The 22,625-nt window shown below is 47.6% G+C and overlaps 1 protein-coding gene across 3 annotated transcripts; it reads left to right on the plus strand.

Moving 5' to 3' along the window:
- Positions 1-1,500: 1,500 nt before the first annotated feature.
- LOC139048889 (probable ATP-dependent RNA helicase DDX17) lies at positions 1,501-19,494 on the plus strand. Of its 3 annotated transcripts, none has more exons than XM_070523809.1 (10): positions 1,501-1,769; positions 5,025-5,499; positions 7,956-8,097; positions 8,727-9,060; positions 10,042-10,087; positions 11,489-11,553; positions 11,765-11,826; positions 11,921-11,980; positions 17,368-17,616; positions 18,464-18,761. In XM_070523809.1, exons 1-10 carry the CDS (start codon positions 1,747-1,749, stop codon positions 18,502-18,504), a joined length of 1,497 nt encoding a protein of 498 aa, XP_070379910.1. In that variant the 5' UTR covers positions 1,501-1,746; the 3' UTR covers positions 18,505-18,761. The 3 variants fall into 3 exon arrangements, with proteins under 3 accessions (XP_070379910.1, XP_070379908.1, XP_070379909.1); XM_070523807.1 differs by having other exon boundaries at positions 1,509-1,769; positions 18,529-19,494; XM_070523808.1 differs by having other exon boundaries at positions 1,515-1,769; positions 5,028-5,499; positions 18,529-19,494.
- The last annotated feature ends 3,131 nt before the right edge of the window (positions 19,495-22,625 follow it).

Below are 22,625 nucleotides of genomic sequence, written 5' to 3' on the forward strand. Positions count from 1 at the left end.
TGTGACCAACGGGAATGAGCCCACTCGTCTCGGGGAAAACTGGTCACACCAGCCCTCTGGTTCCATGCCAATTCAGAAAGGTATTCTCAAGGCAGCGTGCCTTTCCATCACTTCGATTTCCCAGCATCGATAATATTCACACATCTCTAATAATGTATTCAGTGTTTTAGTAAAATGAATTGGAGGAGAGGTTCGGTGCTTGTTTACCGTGTCAGTATATGTTGTAATGTAGTGAGTTCAATTCTTTCTTTCTTTAAAAACAATATGTGTTACATGAGATACAATTTTCAAGTGGCTGGATCGGTGCTTTCCAAGTGTACTAATGTTCCCATGTCTGACGTTTGCCATGTATGGAGTCCACGATTTGTAAACTTGACAAACCTCACTAAAGAACTGAAATTTGTTCACCTGTTCTGCAAGCGTATGATTGTTATCCGAAGATCCCAAGGTTATGGTTAAACAAAGGGGATGGGCTTCAAACTCTGCAATTGCTAAGATTTGGGTGAACGTCAATCCCGCTACCCGAGATGCATATATTAATGATCGCGAAATGCCGCACTGCATGCCCGAATCGGCAAACAGCCTGCTCTAACCTTGTACCGAGACTCGCTGCAAAGGAACCACTACCGTACTAGACGAGAGTTCGAAATCTGCGAGACATTTTATGTGTACGTACAACAGGAGTACCAAAACGCACTCCCCACTGTTGTTCTAAAGTACCGTCATTTATAACAGCAGCCCTTTACTCAGAATCGGAATAGGCCTACGCACCACCGCCGGGCGAGAACACTGAACCAGGAAATTACTCGACGATTAATTTCACCTTCAGCGACGTTGAAGCGTCGAAAGCACGTCCGATAAGCTCGCGACCCAAACCGCAACGTTCAAGACCCCTCTTAAACGGCGGCTTTGGTTCGAGCTGTAAAAGGAAAAGATGGAGAGCCCGCGTCTCCTTTCTAAACTGGTAATTGCCGTTCGCGAAACACAATTATAAGGCGCGGTAAGGTAAACCGCGACCTCGAAAAAGCGTGCCCTTGAGAACCGCTGGATATTAATCTTATCGGAGTGCTTCGGCAAGCAGCTGCTTACGCATGGCAGCCGACGGTGACCACTACGCTTCGAGACACGTCATACAACCACGTGCTCAGCAGGAGCGCGAGCTTTCCAGAATATGCACGAAGATGCGAGCGCGAAAAGCGCTGCCAATCACTGGGCTTTACTGAGCAGCCGCCATTCTCGCCTACTCTACCCCTACATGGAATCTTACCAGACGTGACGCAATGCACCTGCGTGAGAGAGGAAAGAAAAAGATGATAAAGATGAAAGAGAATCCCAGACACGCCATCACGCATGCACGGCTTTCTCCTCCGCTTTACTCTCTCTCCCTTTTGTCCTTCCACAAATGATGACCTGTCGCCGTTCCGCTTACCTACGCGCCGTAAAGTAGTTCCACACAAAGTGAACTCAATAAACTAAGTATCAACAGTTACTCTCTTAAAAGTGAGATTTGCCGTCACTAACGACGTTTTTCTCACTCTCTGTTGGTATTTTGTAAAAATTGAGCCGCGGATTAGCTCATTTCCAAGACCGCCTTTGTGTTCGAGTCACGGGAAGTCCACGGACTACACGCCGCCTTCACTTATCGTGTCTCTCCGCACATCACGAGCCGTCGTCTAGCAGTGAACAGCATTGGGTCCGATTGAAACTGGAAAAAATTCAAGCAAACCAACTCCAATCATCTCCAAAATGAACGGACGTGGCGGCAGAGGGTAAGTTGCCGACAGTTTCATTCATTTTTCGGTTCGCATCGCTTTATTTTCGTCGAGAAATGGCGTTTTTGCTGACGACCATGAAACCGGGTTCATTCATTCTGGCCTTCCCACCATGTCCGGCTTTAGGCCTGACGTCGTCTCTCGGTCACACGAGGCGATTTACGCGTCGACAAAGCTGGACCACCGCCTCTGTTGGCCAAGTAGGAGTCGTGGTAGCAAGCGAATGTCGTTTACGAGCCCGTTTCATTTTAAATGTCGCAGTTTGGGCAGCGTTCGGGGCGCCGGAAAGTGTTAGGCCTACGCGAAAGTCGCAACGTGGCCTTTCGCCAACTAGCCCTGGCCATTTTGCGCTGCCTGCCCTGCGGTAGCCACCCTCGAAAATTTTGTCCGTTGCGTTTCGCCCGTTGTTAGCGTGTTCTTCGCGTCTTCTGTCAATATGTGGCGAAAACGCCGGCCGGCGCTTCTTATGTGAGCGTCTCGGCATATCGATCCCTCCCCGACAAAAAAAAAAAAAAAAAAAAACCTGTTGCCATGGCATCGGCACGGTGCAACAATGCGCGTATTTCAGAACTGCGAGTAGGCATGGTTACTACTTTTTCAATTATGTTAGTTATTGCTGGTTTTTCATTTCGGAAGGGTGAAAGTATCGCCTCATGGCGCCCGGTGCCAAATCTCGTGCGCTCGAATTGCAAACGCATCGTCGTGCTCCTTAAAAATAACAGTAAAAAAAAAGTCGAGTGCTATTTCAGCCCGCAATCCGATCACGCTTTTTTTATTTCGTCTGCCTCGGCAAATGTGTGCGGATTGATGGCGTAACGCTTCGCAGCTGCGTCTTGGCTCGCTCCTCTTGATGACGTACGAGATCTCGAGCGTCGAAAACGCAAGAAAAAAAAAAAAAGCCCTGGCGGCAGAGCGGAGAAGCACTGCATTGAATGACTGTATCACGTGCACAAATCGTGACCAGCGCGTATTTGCTGGCTTGGCGTTTTGACGAAGAGCTACGGACGCGCCGTCGCATAGTCGCTGGGTTTTTTTCCTCCCCGCTTACCGTTTGCATTTTCCTGCTGTTTCTTTTTTGTCTCGTCGGCCGCTTTTGTCTCGTCGGCCGCTCCGGCTTTTTTTTCTCAGCGCGTGACGTCGGCAGACGCCACGCGTCGACGCATTGCGCGGCGTGAAGTGGCTCGTCATGCGTTTCGCCAGCGCCGCCAATATGGGCGCCCGAAAAAAAAAGTAATAAAATAGGTCGCAGTCGCGTTCCGGGTCGAGCTCGGCGTTGAATGAACGGGGGGACCGCCGGAGGTCAGTGAGCCGATTGTTGCGAACGGGGTCGTGTAGGCATGCGAAGCGGCTCGGAAACCGAGCGGCCGCTTCCGCGTAGCTTTCTATCTTTTTTTTTGTTTTCGTTTGCGTCTGACCTCGCAAGACTTTGCAGGCGACTGCGCTTTGAAGTGTCGTGAAGGATAGGATGGGAATAAACTTTATTTGTCCAATGGTTGTTGATGTTGGTGCCCGGGGCTAGGCTGCCAGGGATCCATCGCTTGAGGAAGATCTTTCGAGATCCTCGGCAACGGCCCTGGCCCGCTGGAAAGGCCAGAAAATAATGAACGGGAGGTCTTGCGCTCCGTGAATCGACGGCCGTTGAGCATATTACGAGCACTTACGTAAGCATATATTCTTGTTAGGGTGTCAGTCTTCCCAAAAAACTACGTTGTAAAAAAAAAGTGGTTGATGCTATGCACACTGTGGAGTTGCACCGCTGCCGGAAATGGCTGGGTGCACGAAGCAAAGGTTCGGCGCGGTGATCATGTAAGGCTTGTCGTTTCAGCCATACAGTAGTTTGCTAATTGAAACGTACACCCGCCGGGAATTCAGTCTGGTTTAGGCAAATATAACCCTATCTGGGAGCTTCAGTAACATTTCGTTCTAGCTGAATTAACCCGAACTTGTTTTTAACCTAACCTAACCTTGCACCAACCTTAATCTCCATGCTGACACATGCTTAAAAGGAGGTTTCACCAATGAGAGAATTGCCATTCCCTAAGTGGCGCTGCATCGTCATGTCCCCAGCCATTGGCGGCTTGGGCAAACTCCGTAATGTGCGTAGCGTAATTCATAAGAAATAGCATTGGGAGGATGATCGTATGCAAACATCAGCAGCATGCTCAGCTCCTGCAGGGGAAGCCACTTGTCATTGTGGATATATTGGGTAATCCCGCTTTGACTCTTCGTGCTCTACAAGTCTAGCAATCGCTGCATGTGCCTAGAGCCAACAGTAGAACAAAGGAGAATTTGTTCTCAGTAACCACTGCACCAAGTATGGTGAGGTTTGTTGCATTTAAAATTATCTTAAAATGTAGTGACTGTTGGTCTTGAATTCTTGATTTCGGGCGTCAATATTTGATAAAAATTGTCAAAAAAATTTTGAGATGACGAAACTATCATGCTTAAAACTCTGCGATGAAAAAGGATCCCACAATTCTGTGATTTGCATCGAATAGTAAATCTCAAGCGGACAAAATTGATACAATATATATGAATCTAAAAAAAATCTAATATGGGCATACAGCTTTTGTGAACACTTGCACACAGCATAACAAATTCAAATAAGATATGAAATGACATATCGAATTTGTCCGCATTCAATGATATAATGGATGCCGTTTACAGAACTGCGACATCTGTTCTTGAAGCAGAGCTATTAATTTCTAGACTTCATGCGTCTCTTTTTCAGACCTTCGTATTTTTGAAAATTCATGCAAAATGTGGCCGTAAATTGAAATTACGTTTCCAACAGTCACTAGAATTTTAACTTTCTCGTAAAATGCAACAAATTTCATTAAAATCTGTCCAGAGTTCATCTCGGAAAAAAACTTTTTACGTTTTACATGTATTTGAGTAGGCCGCGTCGGAGTTTGGCTCGCGCTAAAGCTTCCTCTTAATACTAAAAGCACATTAATTTATTCATTTTTGGATAAGGTTATTGAACTGTCTCGACATGTGACCCCAATATCTGTGCAAAGTAAAGGTTGTACCAGGGCTGTCAGCTTGGTCAGCAACCTTGATGGCAGTTGGCAATTATATTGGCCTCTAAAATTGTTTTAGATGCTTGTATTCAAAGCAGGTGCTTCGAGCACGAGTCTGAAACAGCAGTTTGCTGCTAATCTCTGCGCTTCAAAGTTTATGTTCACACGTTGGCAAAATTGTAGGCAGCTTGGGGTAGAAAGCTTATTCGTCATTTTTCGTGTGCACCAGCAGCAGGGACTTTGGCAGCAGCTGGGGAGGCGGCGGTGACAGGCGTGGCGGCTCAGGCAGCTACCGCAACAGCCAGCCCGGCGGCAACCTGCGCAAGCCTGACTGGGACCGCATCCAGCTGCAGCCGTTCCAGAAGAACTTCTACCAGGAGCACCCGAACACAGCGAACCGGTCGCCCGCGGAAGTGGACGCATATCGGCAGGCCAACGAGATCACAGTGAAGGGCCGGGAGGTGTTCAAGCCCATCTTGCACTTCGAGGAGGGCAACTTCCCCGATTACATCCTCAAGGCCATCCACGCACAAAACTACACCACGCCGACCTGCATCCAAGCCCAGGGGTGGCCCATCGCTCTCAGCGGCAAAGACTTTGTGGGCATCGCCCAGACAGGTTCGGGCAAGACGCTTGGCTACATCCTTCCTGCCATCGTGCACATCAACCACCAGCCATACCTGCAGCGCGGGGACGGCCCCATTGTGAGTGCGCTTTGTGTCTCGGCTGTGGTCTTTTCTTGGCTCGGCCTCCAGGGCCCTGGATTAGTCCGCTAAGTGTGTGAGCAGTGTCGTAGAGCGTAGCTTTTTGCAGTGTTCTGCGAGTGCCAAAATTTGTGTTGCAGTGTATAGCTTATTCATGGCATGGCAATGTCAGGATCGGAGATCCCGACATTGCCATTGTTTACTCCATTATGGAGCCCAGTGGAAACAGCACTGTTTGTAGTTGTGCATAAGTTTTCTTAAAATTTAAGTAGTGGCCTAAAGTGCACAAGTTTAAGAAACCAAGCGAATTGCTGGTGACAAATCCGCTCAATAATAGGGGTGTGCAAATATCAAAGTGTTGAAATACGAATCAAATACGAGCACTTAGCTTCGAACATTGAATCAAACAGCGAATAATAATATGCACGTGCATATAATAGTAGCAAGTTGGGCTAAATAATTTCGGAACATTGCAATTTATTGTCGATTGTAAAAAAAAAACTAGGCTTGTATAGTAAGCCATTATACTAAACATTGGGTGCGTAGCTCATGTTAACATGGAAAATTTAGTAATTCACACTAGCTGTGCTTGCCAGCCTGTGCCTTATTATACCACATCAGATGCCCGCAAAATCGGAGTAATTTGACCATGTGCAAGTTGTCGCTCGTTGCACTTGCTGTCGAGCAATTTTGGGGTGGCAATGTAAAAAAATAAAGCACCCTCGCTCTTCGCAGACCCATGCCCCTTGTTATTGAGAGGCTGGCTTTTGAGAACAGTTTAGTGGCTAAGTGTGCTTTACATGTAAAATTTCGCTACTGTCACGACATAGTTAGATTCAGCACAAAATCACCCCACTATTTTTAGATTAGATAGAAACAAATACTAAGCACCCTGTTCGCTCCCACACAGTCGGCAATATATTAAATTGGATTCGAATATTCGTGTCCAACCAAATAATTGAACACTTCAGAATATTTTCACATCCCCACTTAGTAAGCTACTTCAGAATGGTGGTTTGCTGGGCAAGTGGGCAATGCATCCTCGACTTGGGCAGCACGAAATAGACGGAGGGAAGAAGACACAGCGCAATAAGCTATGCATTTGTTGAGGGGGTAATTGATGTAGGAAAATAAATTTACTGCGTACTTGCAGATCCACATTGCTTACACCTCAATTTGCGACATGATTGTAGGAAATCGGATGCAGAAGTTTACTTTTGTTGGTGATAGCTTGCAGTGTCGGACTTGTCCGAGGTAGCACGGAAGTGGGAAAACTGGGTATTCGCGTTCTCTTCCAGTAAATTGCACGTCTGTGATCAATATGTGGTAGAAGTGAATAAATGACAAGTTGTGAGCACCAGCCAAATCAGTGCGTAACTGAACGTTCAAACTTTTTGGTCACAGGTTGCACGCACATGCGTTGCTCTCAACAAGTGTGTTGTGTGAACCCTGTTAGTTTTGACCTTTCATAGTTCCCTTTTTTTTTTTTTTTGCTGGCTTGCTGGGGCTTATGGAAACCAAGAGGTGAGCCCCCCTTGAGCAGCTGGGAGACTTCAGCTGCTTTTGGGTGGGACACGTGCCTCTGTAGGCTGCCTCGCGACAGTGAAACGTATCCTGGCGCTGACCCTGGCAGCAAAGTATCGGATGCCAGTGTTGTAAATGGGCACGAACAACTGCAATGGTTAGCTGGTGGCGGCCGATTGCCAGCCTTTGCATAACCTGGCTAATTCATGACACGTGTGAACTTGATAGCCTAGCATGTCTGAAGGCTGGAAGATAGTCAGCATGGCTAATGTTGCTGCTGTGCTGTAGTAGAGGGAATTGGGGGGCAGCAGAGTGGGTTGATGGCCACGGTGCTGTGGTTTGAGTCTCATCTATGGAAGTTGCAGTTCGAGAATGTGAACATGCTTGTGTACTGGTTTGTGTACTCGGTGACTCAGCTAGCAGTCAATCCTTACAAACATGACTGGTAGAGTATGTGGTTATGAAACCTATATGGTGTACAGTCATCAGTCCTCTTATAGGGTGTCCTAGCTAACGTTAACCAAGCTGCTTAGTTTTTTTTTTTTTTCAGTTGAGAAATTAATTTGTACAGAAAAATTATTGTGGGGGAGGATGAGTGCAGATGACACATACCGTGTAAGTTTAATAAACTTATTGCACCTGAGTTTTTTTTTTTTAGAACTTGGGTAACATTAGCTGGGACATCCTGTGGATATAAACACGCTAAGTTCTAGGTGGTAAAAGTTACTATTCCGGAGTGCCACACACTAATCCGGAGTGCTACACTGCAGGTGTTTTTCTGGCGATGTTTAAGCTTGTTAGTCAGTTGCGTTCCCTCTGCTTTGCAGTGTTTCTGTGAGCACGAACCGCTCGCAGCCTGAAGTGTGGCTGCCAGCAAAGCAGTATTGTTACTTCTCCCATCTGGTGACACTTTATTTTTTTGATGTACGCAGGCTTTGGTTCTTGCACCAACACGTGAGCTCGCCCAGCAGATCCAGCAGGTTGCCTCGGACTTCGGAAAGTTCTCTCGAGTGCGCAGCACCTGCGTCTTCGGTGGTGCACCGAAGGGTCCCCAGCTTAGGGATATTGAAAGAGGTGAGTGGTGGTGGGGGTCGTGTTGCAGCCAGAAGTTGCTGTGCAATTTTGAGGCAGTTTCTTTTTAGACACCTATGTAAGGGTACGTGAAGGCAGTAAAGCGAGTAAAACCAGCAGATTGGTCTTCAAGCATTTTTGCACCTTGTGTAACTCGCCCTCTCGTTGTCGCTTTAGAACTTGGGAATTCGTAAACCGCAATTACGAATTTCGTCGGTCTGCAGCTGCATTTAGTGCCATGACTATAGGTAACAAAACAGTGACAGCTCTACACACACAGCACTTTGTCTACTCTTATATGTAGCGTGTTCCAGTACTGTACCTTTAGTCATCAACCACCAACTTTGCATCCTCATCACTGGCAGTTGTCTTGGAATGACCAAATGTTACCTTAGATAACAGGGAATACCAAATTAACCAGAGTGCACTTGTTAGTCTTCTCTTCCAGTATTTAACTTCGTTGCCACAACCCGCTTCTTACCAACATGCAGGCTGTCTATAAACTTCGTTTGCTTTTAGGGTCGGTGCAAAGAAAGCATAGCGTGTAAGATGCCGTGGCTGTCAAACAATGTTAGCGCAGGTGTTCCTTGTGCTAGTTCAATTTGAGAAGCAGTGTTCTGTTCAACCTGCAGGTGTCGAGATCTGCATCGCCACGCCTGGCCGCCTTATCGACTTCCTGGAGGCGGGCAAGGTGAATCTCCGGCGTTGCACCTACCTCGTTCTGGACGAGGCCGACCGCATGCTGGACATGGGCTTCGAGCCTCAGATCCGCAAGATCATCGAGCAGATCCGTCCCGACTGCCAGACCCTCATGTGGAGTGCCACCTGGCCCAAGGAGGTTCGCTCCTTGGCCGAGGACTTCCTGAAGGATTACATGCAGATCAACATCGGTGCGCTGCAGCTGTGCGCCAACCACCGCATCCTGCAGATCATCGACGTCTGCCAGGAGACCGAGAAAGAAGACAAGTGCGTGCCCTGCCTTTTCTTTCCTTGTCCTAGCTCTGTGCACATTCTTTTAGTAGTGCTTGTGCTGCATGCGCGAGCGTGTGTTCATTGAAGTGCCTTGACTCCTTAAAAGTGTAGAACGGCAGCACCCAGGGAAGCACTTGTCCACTCCATTGGCTGTGAGAAAACGCTGGAAGTTTGCAGCTGCAAAACTTCAGCTTGTCATTGCCGATGGCCGTTATTAAGGCTGCTGTAGTTGAGCTGTTGGAGTAGTTCATTCCGGTTTATGCAGTCGAACTTCCAAAATGAATATTCTTGTGAATAGTATGGGGGGGGCTGTATGTGCTAATTGTCTGAAGAATTTGGGAGGGTGAGTCGTAGACCAGACTGCAGCACAAGGAGGGCACATCACCTAGCTTTGCATAGTTCTGTGCCAATGCTAAGAAGCAGGTGACACTCGTGATGCGTTTGCACAGGCTGCAGGTGGGTGTCACTCTTGGGTCGCCGGGAAGCTTTACAGTTATAAATAGGTTTGTAGTGGTGCCTAATCAAGCCAGGGTGTTGCCGTGTCTGTCTGCATGGCAGGCAATAAGTTTGCCGTTTTTTATGCGTTTTTGCTTGGTGGCTGCTGTTCATTCACTTTCTGGGTTTACACGCTGGCTGTTCGCGCAAGTGTACCTTCATTCAAGTAGCCTGCTTGAAATGGCACGTGGAACCAGCAGGTGCTGAGGCACTGCAGTTTACTACGAGGTCATGTTGGCCTGTCGCATCTTCCCAGTGGCAGAGCTGTCAAAGCCTCGTTACAGACACACCAGGCCTCTCGCTCACTGGGGCCACTTTGTCAAATGCCTTCAGTTGTAGGGGGCCCTGGGACATTCATGCGTTTAAGGGCGGCGTTTGCCCATTGTCTGCCAAAATCTTCGCCCAAAGCGCATCGTGGGGGAGTGGGGCTCAAGTGATGGCTGTGTTACGTGCTAACATTGCACATATTTCTTGTTCCAGGCTCATGAAACTCCACCAGGAAATTCTGAATGAGAAAGAGAACAAGGTGAGTGTCTACTCTGCAGTTTTGCAGTTTTTTTTTTCTTGCATGTGTGGTTGTCCTTAATCAAGCCCTCTGATCTGTCTCACATTTCGCGAACTAGTACTCAGAACTTCGTGAAAACGAAGCTTCATTCCGCTCGAACATGCCTTTATTAATCTCGTTAGTTACATTAATATTGGGTGTCAAGTTCGTGTATATACTTTATTTCCCTTACATTAACCTTCTAGAAACGAGACCTTAAGATATTCGGAAAAGGTTCATCTTCTATCTGAATGTGTGAAACACTTTGAGAGTAACCGTAATCAATGGAATGAAAATTTCACGGAAAATATTTTTGGCAACACCGGGTAAACACCAAGCAGAAAAGTGTTGAGTGAGCTTCATCCCAAGAGATGTATGACATCGTTTGAAATTTGTGCAGACAGCTCTAGTCCTAGGACGAACCATAGGTGTATGTTTCATTTGCTTTATGGCATGTGTGATGCCACTGTCTCCTCTGATAGTGCTTTCAATAGAAATTGAGTAGCGTGCCCAACTTGTTATTTGTCATCCTGTGTTCTTTCTTTAAACTAACAAATGACGCTTCGGTGCCTGTAATTTATAGGTGGTTCAAAACATTTGCCAGGAATGTTGTACTGAATGCCAAAACTCTGCAAGAAAAAAATTTTTGTGGTATGTTACTGAGTAAGCACCGCATTACGCTCGTCTATAAAGTGTTAATGTTTGACATCACCTGCACTGCTAACCTTCTATCTACGGCAGGGAAAGGCTCTGAAAACTTTGGCCGATACTGCCATGTTGAGAGCTTGAAAGGAATGAGACGCAGAACTCCTCAGCACTAGGTAAAGGGACACTAAAGTGAAACAATCAATTAGTTTAGACTAATGGAGCATTGTTTGAGAACCCTGCAGGCAGTCATTTAAAAAAAAATAGTTTATTAGATGAGAAAATGAAGGTCCAAGTATTGGTATTTGAATTTCGCGCCGAAACCCCAGTGCCGGTACATCAGCGGGACGTCAGGGATGCCAAAGTGTTTTCGCATTTGGGCCGCGTTGGCTGAATAAAGGTTCCCAAAACTTGTCATGTTTAATATTTGGCTCCTTTAGAACACATTGTAGTCAATACGCTATATATAATTAGTAGGCCCCAGAAGATACCATCAAAATCCAAGATGTCACAGCCCCCAGGTGCGGGAACTCGCCCGTATTTTGCTCTTGCGCTTTTTCTGTCTCACCAAACGTCTTGTTGTAAGAGTCAAGTTTTTGGTGTTGTAGAACGGTAATTTACTGATGTAGAAGAAATCATTTTTCACTTTAGTGTCCCTTTAAGGAAGTGCAGGCAGATCAAATAGACTTTTGGGTGCATGTAAATTGCGCTGCAGTGACACTTGCCTTTTCTTCACAGACCATTGTGTTTGCGGAAACAAAGCGGAAAGTTGACGACCTGACCAGGAAGATGCGCCGCTACGGGTGAGAACTGCTGCTGCTTTGCAGAGCCTTGCTTGGAATTTTGAGTCTGCTTTTGCTCGAAGGTTGAGATTCTCTTGGCAGTCATGGTCTTGTGCCATGGTGTCTCAGTAATCAACAATTCCACGCTTGTTTGAGTTAATCCGAGATTGTGTACCCGTCGGTTACTGCATTCGAAGTGGTTGCTTACCGCTGCTGTCTCTTTGCTACGCAGCTGGCCCGCCATCTGCATTCACGGCGACAAGACTCAGCAGGAGCGTGACTGGGTGCTCAATGGTGAGTTTCGCTCCTCGTTGGGGCTTGTTTTCACGCTGCGCTGCATATTAGTCTGTCGGAAAAGCTGATGGGTTGTCGTCTTGAAAACTTGCAGAGTTCCGGTCTGGAAGGGCTCCCATCCTGGTTGCAACTGACGTGGCTGCACGGGGTCTCGGTGAGTTAAGCCTACCTCCAGTCTAGTTGATGCAAGATGGGCTGTGGGATGGCACCGTTCGGTTACTTGGGGAAAAAGCCGGCTGCTACTACTTCTCAGAAGTGGGCGCTTAGTGTGAAACAGGTTATGGGGATGAGGAGATATGTTTTTCTATATTTAGGGTATGCTCTTTCAATGTACTAGCTTGAGGTGATTGTTGGTGCGAGCTTTTATTAAAATGCCTCTTTTAGGACTTAAGCAGGTGGGACTATGATTTAGACCTACTGGAACTGTTGCTCTATGGCTGCTGCTCACAATTTGCCATCTTGGGTGTGCCTACGGCGTGCCGAGTGTGTGGGTACTGTTCCATTGTTCAGGATAGCCAGGGTACTCCACATTTGTCTAATTTGTGCTGAAATTTGGGCGGGCTTGTTAAATGCGTGCAGGCCATTTGCTGTAGACATTTTCGATTTTAAAGTTAGTATTTCACTTTGTTCTTAATAGACTAATTAATATTTAGTGAAAGCAGGCATTCATCTGTTATTATTAGCCCTGAGGTAACTTGTGCAACAGGCTATCAGCTATGTTTCACTACCATATGTAACCTCTCTGTGCAGTTGCTTGAAATGTGAAAGGCAACACACACGTTTGTCTAATATTTTTGCCTAGTCGTGGCTAACATACTGTCTAGGGGCATCTCAAAGCAGCAAGTAACGTGGACTTTGCACGTTGAATTGAAGCTCACTACACCGCGTTGATTTAGAGGATGGCTGTCACAGCTTCTAACCTTCTGTTACCAGCTGAGGCAGCAGTTTTGCGACCGGTGCAGGTGCCTGTGCAGTGCCTGCATCCCATTGGCCAACAGTTCTTACTGGGGCAATACTTTTGCCCTATTGGGACAAGTCAAATTATGCCTATGTGCACCCGTTCGCATTTCATGCAACTGCACTTGGCAGGAGAGGAGGGCAGGGGGGGGCTCGACTTAGTGGGTGCTCCAGATTGGGCAGATGCACATGTCGTCTACGCTTTGGAGGGGGCAGGGCTGGATGTGTTGGGTCTGCGGGGACGGGCTTTGGGAGACCAGACGCTGACTGACGTGTCTTGGCTTTTCCTTTTTTTCCAGAGGCACTTGTGTGGGCCCCAGGTTGTCCATACGCAGTGCCTCGCTTTGCACTGGGCGGGCCTCCCTGAGCCACATGAAAACGCTTAAAAAAGGACGGTGGCTTCCATTGAAGGCCCGGCGGGCGCAAATGATTTCTCTCGGACGGGGAGCGTAGCTCGCACGAGGCGCGGGCCTCGTAAGCAGCTGGATGCATCTCTATGCCCCAAGTAGCTGCAGCACTTTTCAAATTTGGCTCAAGTTGCTCCGATTGGCCGGAGATGGAGCAGCAGCGCACTTTTCCAAATTCGACATGGATTGACCCGATTGGCTGCACCTGGACTATTAACTGCAAAATATGACTATCACTGTAGTGACGGAGGAAGTTTTGGGACTGGGAAATGAATTGGCTGGGAGCTGGATTGTGGGTGTGCTTCGGGGGCCACCCTTGAAGCGAGGCAGAAAGGAATGAGTGAGGATTTGACACGATTGGCTTTTAAGGTGCATGGCACAACAGCAAAACGAAAGCGCGAAGGCCGCCGTGGCAGAGTGAGTGGTGCGGCACCAGGGGACGGCCTCAGCTGCCGCTGGCTTTCTAACGGAAGGCGGCGCAAACGAAAAAAAAGTGTAATGGCCGCTGACGGGTGGCCGTGTGCGGAGAAGGGCGCCCTCCTTGCTGTGGCGGCGTCCTGTCTTCCGAAGTGTGCGCTCGCACGCTGCCAATCCACCCCCCCTGGCCGACGACTCTTGAAGGCCACGGCATGGCCCTGTCTCTCTCGCAAGGCGGCTGCAGGTAAATTTCAGTGCGCAAACACTTTTCTTTCTTGCATACATACTTCTATTGCGTCTTATCTCTACATCCTCTTATTTCCCGTACCCCTTGTTTTGTGGGGCCGCACGCTGCCTAGCTTTCGTTTCTCGCTCGGCACTGGTTCAGGTGACTAGCCAGGGCTAGGACGAGGGTAGACCGTGCGTGTTTGGAGCATGCACATCCTTGCCTGCTCGTCAGCTCTGATGTAGCACTTAGGCCTCTGTCGGAAGGGCACAAGTAGCTGAAGTTAATGGAGCATTATACGTTTTAGTTCTCAGGGTATTGGCTCTGCACTCACGGGAGTTAGGTCTAGTGGAGGATCTCAGTTGCAAAGATGCTTCTTGGCCTTTTGATGTCTCGGAGGTTTTATTTGTATTTTGGCAAGGTGTCCTGCGCTACGCTTAATGGCGAGGAGACTGTGCTTGCTTTGCACGTAGGCATGCGCATCCTGCATTTTTTATTTTTCAAAGGTGGCTGCATCTCAAGGTTCTGGGGCACACCGCAGGCTTAGTAGTTTGCACTTGCATGCCGTTGTCATATTGACGCGGGATTTGTCATTTGTGGTAGCTAAAATTTGGATGGCTTCTTAAGGGGGGATGAGGGTCTTGAAAACTTTTTTTTTATTTCTTAACATATCTTCCTGAAAATTGGCATGCAGATATATCTTTGAATGCTGATCCCAAATATATATTCAGATTTTATATATCTCATCTATAAATGAAGATATTGCAAAATAATTCATCCCACATAGGTCTTTTCTTACGGGCCATTATGATAATTTCTTAATTAAAAAAACTAGTTTCAAAGAATGGCTGTCATTTCCAAGGGCCCACTGCACATCCTAAAGCTAAAGAAATTTTTAAAAAGTGATCATATAGGTCATGAATGAATAACAAAGTAGGAAGAAAAAAACAATGCGGGAGTAATTAGCTTACATCTGACCTAATTGCTAGTCTAATGGGTTTAATGAAAAATGGAAAGCTTTAGGATGTAGTTGAGGTTTTACTGAAAAAAATGATACCTAATTCAATAAAATCAGTTGATGCAAACATTATGAAAAGTTCTGTAAGGCAAAGGCATTTGATCGAAAAAGCTAAGCTGAGAAAATTGCATTCAAAGTTTTGCTTACTCTGCCACTTTTGTTTACCTATCACATGGAAAAATTTAATGCTTTAGCATGCAGCCCAGTCATTACTGAACACAATAACACCAAACTCAAAGAAATCTGTTCATGTAAAGATTGTGAAAACCTCTGTATTGCATTGGTACTTGGCAAAAAAAAAAAAAGCTCAGAAAGTCGTCTTTACTTGCTGCGCCGACGTTCATTAGCTCGAATTTGCGGGAAGTCGCGGACTTCTTCGCCAATGAAGTTTTAATGTTGTCTGCGTACTTTTCACGCCCCGCGCACTCCGCGCAAAACACCGCGTCGAAGCGTTGAGCACGCGAGCTCGGTTCAGCCGCGTCCGTCGGCACCGAAGCGGCGTTCGGAAACGCCGAAGTCGACGTTAGGCTTAGGTCGGCCGGCTCGGCCGCTTCCGACGACACGGAATCCGAAGCGACTTGCAGCGTTTCAAAAGTTAGCATTTTCGACGGGCTTAGTCCAGGCGCATCCACCGGCACTGCAGAGACTTGCGGTAACACCGAAGTTGACACCGATCGGGACTGTCCAGCCGCGTCCACCGGCGAAGCTGTTGTTGGCGAGCTCAGTCCAGCCGCATCCACCAAGGCCACAGCCATATCTTTATGCCACAGCAGCTTGCGGCATCACCGAAGCTGTAGTTCTCGACGATGTAGCGCTCTTATTCCATGCGCGCCTCTTTTTGCTGACTGCTTTTCGCGTGCTTGCTTTCAAGCGCGCGTCTCGCGCCATCGTGACACGCGGAACAAAGACACCAGGCACGCAAAAGCAAGAAATTCGTGGTTAAAAGAGGTGACTCAATAGCCAAAATATCTACAAGAACGATAAAGAAAAAGGCAGAACGAAAAATACAAGAGGAATGCGAAAAATGACGTGCGCGCCGGCGAAAGCAGACGACGCGAAGGAGTCGAACAACGGGGCCGCGGCAGGCGAAGCATGCGTCACGGCCAATCAGAGGGCTGCGCCTCGGGGAGGCGCCCGCTTCACCCAATCAGCGGCTGTCTCGCGACGATTTCGCTCTTGAGAACGGGTGCTTGGGATGCCGATCGCTCCGCTGCACGAGGGTTTACAGCGTGCCGAGGGGCGCCAGAATGGAGAGCGGGAAACCAGCTTTCAAACGAGACCAAGATGGCGCCGATCGGTTCGCGTCGCGCGGAGCTACGGCAGCTTGAAAATGAGGCAAATCTTCGCGCTTGGCGTTCAATTTCGGCTCACCGACGTTTCTAAATTGCCGTTTTTTTATACTTCGAGTAGGAGTTGAGCCATAATATTTTGTAGAGGCATAGTTGGGACATTAAAGACTTCAAAAACGCAATTCTTGAAAATTGCCATTTTTGACCATTTTTCGCAATTTCAAGACCCGCGTCCCCCCTTAATGCGTAGCAGTCGTGTTTGCACCAGCATTTCTCAATCAGCCGTAGTGTATGATTGAATTGGGAAATTTGGGCGTCTAGTTTGCGCTAGTAAAATGTACCGAGTGGCTTGAGCACAGCGTAAATAGCATAAATTAATGCTTGACAAGGCACACTACCAACTGCGCATAAGTGCGTAGCACCCTTGCCGTTACACAAAAAAGAATTCTTGTAAACTTCAGGGGTTTATTTCTCTCCTGCACACCTAACCTTGTTTTGAAGTGCCTTGTTTAGTGAATGGTAGTTAAATCTGCTGTATCATTTCACTGTCTAGATGAGCTTACGTTAGCTGCAGGTAATCCATCCTCTCATGAACTGCATTCTTGCTGTGAGATTGCAAAGTGCAGGTGCTTGATTAGTTTCAAATAAGTGTCACCAAATCCTTAACAGTTCCATGCACTCTAAGGTCTGTTCTCACAATGGGTGCACTGTGCCCATGTGTGACAGGCACTTGGGTGGACTAGTCGCAGCACATTCTCGCGCGAGTGAGAGTAGACAAAACGGTACACTAGCTGCACGGCTCTGAACTTTAGCTACAGTCTAACCAGACAGCAGGTTACAGAGGGAATGCTATGATACGCATGGGAGTGGTGACAGGGAGCAGTGCTAGTCTACAGTACATTGATCTTGTTCATTTTATGCAGCATGCATGTAGAACTGCATGGCTGTTTGGAGAGTGCTGGCTGTTTAATCACCGAGCTGCACATACTGCGTATGAACATTGGCATGAAAGCATACAACTAACTTGCAACCTTGCACCAGTCGCATCAAAAATTACAACTGCAGGGTAGTAAATGTTCCATGTATATCCTTCGTGATATAAAACGGGACTCGCCGAACTCTCGTTATCTCGCAAATAGTAAGGAGAGCTCGCTGCCTGCCAACATTACCAAGATCAGCGTTGGTTACTTTCCTCTAATCCGCTTGGGTGGTGGGTCTGGCTCACAGATGTCGACGACGTGCGGTTTGTGATCAACTACGACTACCCCAACTGCTCGGAGGACTACATCCACCGGATTGGCCGGACGGCGCGTTCCAACAAGACGGGCACCGCCTACACCTTCTTCACGCCCAACAACAGCCGGCAGGCGAAGGAGCTCATCTCGGTCCTGCAGGAGGCCAACCAGGTCGTGAACCCCAAGCTCTACGAGATCGCCAACAACCCCCGCTCCGGAGGAGGATGGGGCGGCCGTGGAAGTGAGTGTCCCGATCTCTTCAGCGCAAGCTGCACTGGTTAGCGTAGGCCAGCCAGAATAGAAAACCAGTAGAGCTCCTCCATTGTCCATCACTTTATAGTCTGTGCAACACCCAACTCAATGGGGAGGCTTCCGGGAAGGATCAGCGATTGGGCGAGCCCCCTCTAGTCGCGGCATGCGGCCAGTCTCGCCTAAAGGCCACCGGCAGTGAAATTTCTCTTTGGCTAAATTGTCAGAAATATGCAGGGTGTCCTACGTAGCTAAACAGAACCAAGATGGTGTTTGCCGTCGCTTGGAGCAAGTCTGGCTGTTTATTATTTTTTTTACGTAATTATATAATTAGTTGGTATTAAGTTCTCAAATGTTAGAAATCATCTTTCTGTGCTCTATATGTTCTACGTAAAAGCTTTTTTCTAAACTTGAAAAGACTCGGCGAAGGTGCGATGTGACTAGTTGTGCAGCACTCTTTGTGTGTTTGTGGGCTTTAACGCATACTGTGCGCAGACCTGAATTAGCAAGAATGTGTGACAGTGCAGACATTCATGGGCTTGACAGCTTTGGCACAAAATTAAGGTTTGCCCTTCGTGTTCTTTCTGCCAAGTAATTGTAAATTAGGGGCTGTGTTCTCCATCAATTTCGTTATCCCTTGCATTTCCCCTTTGACACGTGAAGTGGCCGATGATTAGCCTGTGAGGAAACTGAAAATAATGAGTAACGGAATGTATTGATCACGTGGCCCGGAGTTTCGAGTGCTCTGCCAGTCTTGCCAATCTTTCATGTTTCCGCAGTGTTCGTTTCGCTAGAACTGCATTTATGGTGTGGTGACTTTTTCCATTTTTCATTTCCAGGCCGCTGGCGTACAGGTGGTGGCGGCAGCTCGTGGAGGTAACTTCTGTTCCATTCTTCATTCCAGGCCGCTGGCGTTCAGGTGGCGGCGGCAGCTCGTGGAGAAACTCTGGCGGCGGCTCCAGCAACACACACACACATTTTGCCAGCGGCGCCAACAGCGTTTCTCTGGGCTCTCGAGACAACCAGATGAATGGCTACGGCCAACAACAGAACAGCTACTACTCTGTCTAGGACACGGCCCTCTCTGGCCCAACACCTTAGGGCGTCAACAAATTGCTAGGTTATTTCTCATTTTCACCTGTGTTTCCACCTGCACCAAGATGATGCATCCCAGCCACACACTTCAACCTTCTAGGGCATGGGAGGGATTTGAGGGCTGGGACATTAACTGTTACCGGTGTTACACTTTTTTTTTTTTTTCCGTTGCACCTGCTTTCAGTGACTTAGTGTTCCTGTTTCATGCCGCAGCCTATGCCTTCTGTGTGTTCTCTGAAATTTGTTTCGTTTCTTGTTTCATTGTGATATTTGAAAAGAAGCTATGTTTATTTTTGTGTACTCTGCATTCCCTCTGCAACTTGTTTTACTTGTTAATGCAAAAAATTTTTTTTAAGTTATTGTCACTCATCTTGCATTTCAAAGCTGATGTCTCGGGAACAAGTCCTTTTTCTTCCCTGGGTTTCCTAAGGCCCTATTGTTTTTTTTACATCTCATTGTCTTGGGTGTTTGTCTGTGCAAGTGGTATTGCGGAGGCTTGGAGGATGAGCGTTATTTTGTTCCAAATATTTCCCCCGAGAAGTCTTGTCAAAAGTGAGGGTGCATCGCCGTTATTTATCTCAACCTGCCACTCATGTTCGACCGTGTTTTGGGGGACCTGCCAGTTTCGACGGCTTGTGATAAGTGCGAATGAGGCTGCTGGAGCTTACCATCACAGCTACCAGCGTCCTTGTGGGGGCTCAAAAGTCAAGATCTGGAGCTTCTGTTAAAAGTTGGAGCAGTTATTGGAGAAAAATAAATGCTAGTAAAAGACTCATCTGTGCGTCGTTATTTTGGGCGAATTTTTCATAGCATGGTGGGCTCTGTTACCATTGGACTTCAAAGGCACTTTATTGGGGTGGTATGTGGTTCCACTATGGTGCCTATGTCGGCAGTATTTTTCTATCCTTAAAAGGCTGCATCAATATTAAGAGCATTATGCTGTGGTACATTTGTTCGACTGAAAAGTGGCTAGTCAGTGTGATTGGAGGCTTCATGAAACGCTAGACAAGGTGAAGCAACGGCATTGCTTTGGAACTTCCCGTACTTGCTCCTACGGGAGCTGCTTTTATGCTGGGCTGTGCAGGTTAGACCTTGCAACCCTCACTGATACGTTGTAACGCACCTATGTGCTTCCACCATAAATTCGAAGTGAACAATTCTAAAACTGCAGTGTGTTGGTTTCCTCCGCATGTATTTGGCTTTAGCTTAAAGGCACACAACTTCAACGAAACTTTGGCAAAGTTTACTGTAAATGTCGAAAAAGTAAGCTGCAAAGTGTGAGCCGTACGGAAGTGTTGAACTTGTTACGCCTACGCAGCCAGCCAGGCGCATTGCTAGCTGTGGCTGGACTGACGGTGCGTTAAGTGGCTCTCGGGCGCTGAAGCACGGACAGTGGCTGCGTAGTACACAACGCCGAGTAGAGGAAGGCGGAACCCGTCTTGCACGTTGCAACCTTCAGAGCGAAAGCGTGGACCGCGGCTCAAAAGGCAAGTTCGGCGCGGGGCAGCTAACGCGCACTAGGCATGTAAACTGCCGTTCACGCAGCCCCAGAAGCTACATTCTAACGGCACCGTCACTTGCCAATCAGGATCTGCTTGGTAAACGCTTTCTGGGGTTCGCTGTAATTACATGCCCCCGATGGCACACGAAAGCCAGAGGTAACGTTCAAGGGTAAGTTCTGCGTCTGCATTGGACGCGTCCAAATTGACAAACGAAATCCTTTGACGCTCCCAGAAAGGATCGGGAGCCCCATGCTGCATTCGTTGCGAAGGAGAACGTGACGCGGTGACAAGCCACGGAGAAATGCAATGCTGTCGGCGAAGTGGACGAAGCTATCTAGTCCGCCCGTAGAGAATAGTCGCGAAACGTTTTGGAAGGGATGCGCGCGCGGCCTGATGTGGGGGAAAATTACCCCTCCTCCATAGAGTTTCATATTAGTATACCTAGAGGCAAATCTGGCGCTGCGATCGTTCAACCATCATGGGAATGATGGGAAGTACAGGCTTCGGATTGGCATTCTGTTGACTGGCGAACTAGTGCACAAGTATTTTTTTAAAAGTTTCGGTTTCGCTCCAAGTGCAATTGCTATAACCTGCAGTTCGACAGTGCAACGCAAAGCTCTCTGCGTTTGTTATGTTGCTCGGAGTGGCGATAGCGCGCTGGGTCAGCGACTGGGACGATGCTTGGGTCGCGGTGTGGCGTCGAAGCCGTGACGAGAAAGCGGCGGCATCGTAAACGTTGAAAGAACATGTTTTGAGCGTTTAGACCTTTGTTTGTTAAGTGTGTTAGGTTGGCACTGTAGCGTTACGTGCTTTATGAAACTTCAGAATAGAACAAAGAAGGCACTACTGATACAAGACATATACAATTGTACTTCTAGTGGCTTGGCAATCAAATTTTATTGAGGGCTTCATTATGTGCTCATTGAAATGCGTGTTTTAGGACTTTGAGAACACAAATTTACTTGTGGTAGGAAAGATAGCTGCTTCCTAGCTGTAGTCTAGTGTCGCACAATGGGTACCCGCAAAGCCACGCTGTAACGCTTCGGAAGCGGTACGCCAATATAAAATATGATGGAGCATACTCGTAGGAGGCCACTAGCGTCCTTGCTAGCACTGCAACAGATGTGCTTAAAAGTACTTGAAGACGTTCAGCAATTGTGACAGCCGACGCAACCTTTCGAAAGAGCGAGAGAGTTCGCAAGTGCCTGTCGTCTGCGAGAAAAGTCTCGCGTTTGCAGCGAGCAGGCGTCGTAGCAGACGACACTTGTAGCATTCCCGACCTTGGCATTCCTCTCAAGGGCGCAACGCTTTGTCACAATACAAAATTTTTATTTCCAGAACTACTTGATGAGTATTTTTATATAAGTACATGCACGGTTGTTTTGCTGTTGAAAAGGTGAATAAATAATTATTCTTTGGCGTTAAATTGGGAACAGAATCGCACAAGTATGCATACCCTGGTGTGTCCTGCTGACAAACCATAGTAAACCATGCTTCCATCTCAAAGTCATGCAAAGTTTATGTAGCGTGTTGTGCATTATATAACATACTGCAGAAATAGAATTAGATTTTACGCGATAATATTTGAGTATAGCGCTGTTTACTGCGCCAGAAGCAAACGCCACTAGTCTAAAGACCGAAGTCAATCCGAAGCCTGTACTTCCCATCATTCCCATGTAGGTTGAGGCGACGCTCTTGATAACCCCCGTAGACACTAGCGCCACATTTCCCTCTAGGGTATTTTTAGAAACTCTATGCCCCTCCCCCCTTAAAAAACAAGAAAGGTGCATGGACGCGCACTACAGCAAATACTCGTGCCATTGACCAATTACACATCAAATGATGTTCAATGTATACAGAGTACAGAATGGTTTTCACGACATGCTGCCTCGAGATCTTCCGGGCGACCAGTCGGAACTTAAAAGAAGAACGCAATTTCTGGCCCTCGACCGTTTGTACAGGATCGCATTGCATACGCTAGTTACTGCCCAAGCAAATCACAAAAAAATGTTGCTTCCGAGTTCTTCCTAATGCTTGTTCACAATCTAACTAACTTATAGCACGCTGAAGTTTTATTCGTAATTTCCAATGGCGACGCTCAAAAGGCAGGTACAGGGCACCATAGATTTCGTTGCCATCTTTTGGCGCTGAGACAGGGCTTCCTGTGCTCTTGAACGCCAGCGGTCCGTGAGTTCCGCGGCGTGGGTTTCGCGCCGCCTCGAGAGATGGCGCCACGCTGCGTGGAGTCTCCTTCAGGCGCTCTTTCTTTTTTTCTTCTAGCTGGACAGCGCATGCGCTCGGTCCCTCTAGCATCTTTCGCTGCCTGTCGTGGCGCCCTCTGCCGGTTTTCTCCCAGCTGGGCAGCGTCCATATGGACCAGTGCACAGTATAGCGTGGTGTGGTA

This window comes from Dermacentor albipictus, chromosome 8, assembly GCF_038994185.2.
Source record: "Dermacentor albipictus isolate Rhodes 1998 colony chromosome 8, USDA_Dalb.pri_finalv2, whole genome shotgun sequence".
NCBI classification, from domain to species: domain Eukaryota; kingdom Metazoa; phylum Arthropoda; class Arachnida; order Ixodida; family Ixodidae; genus Dermacentor; species Dermacentor albipictus.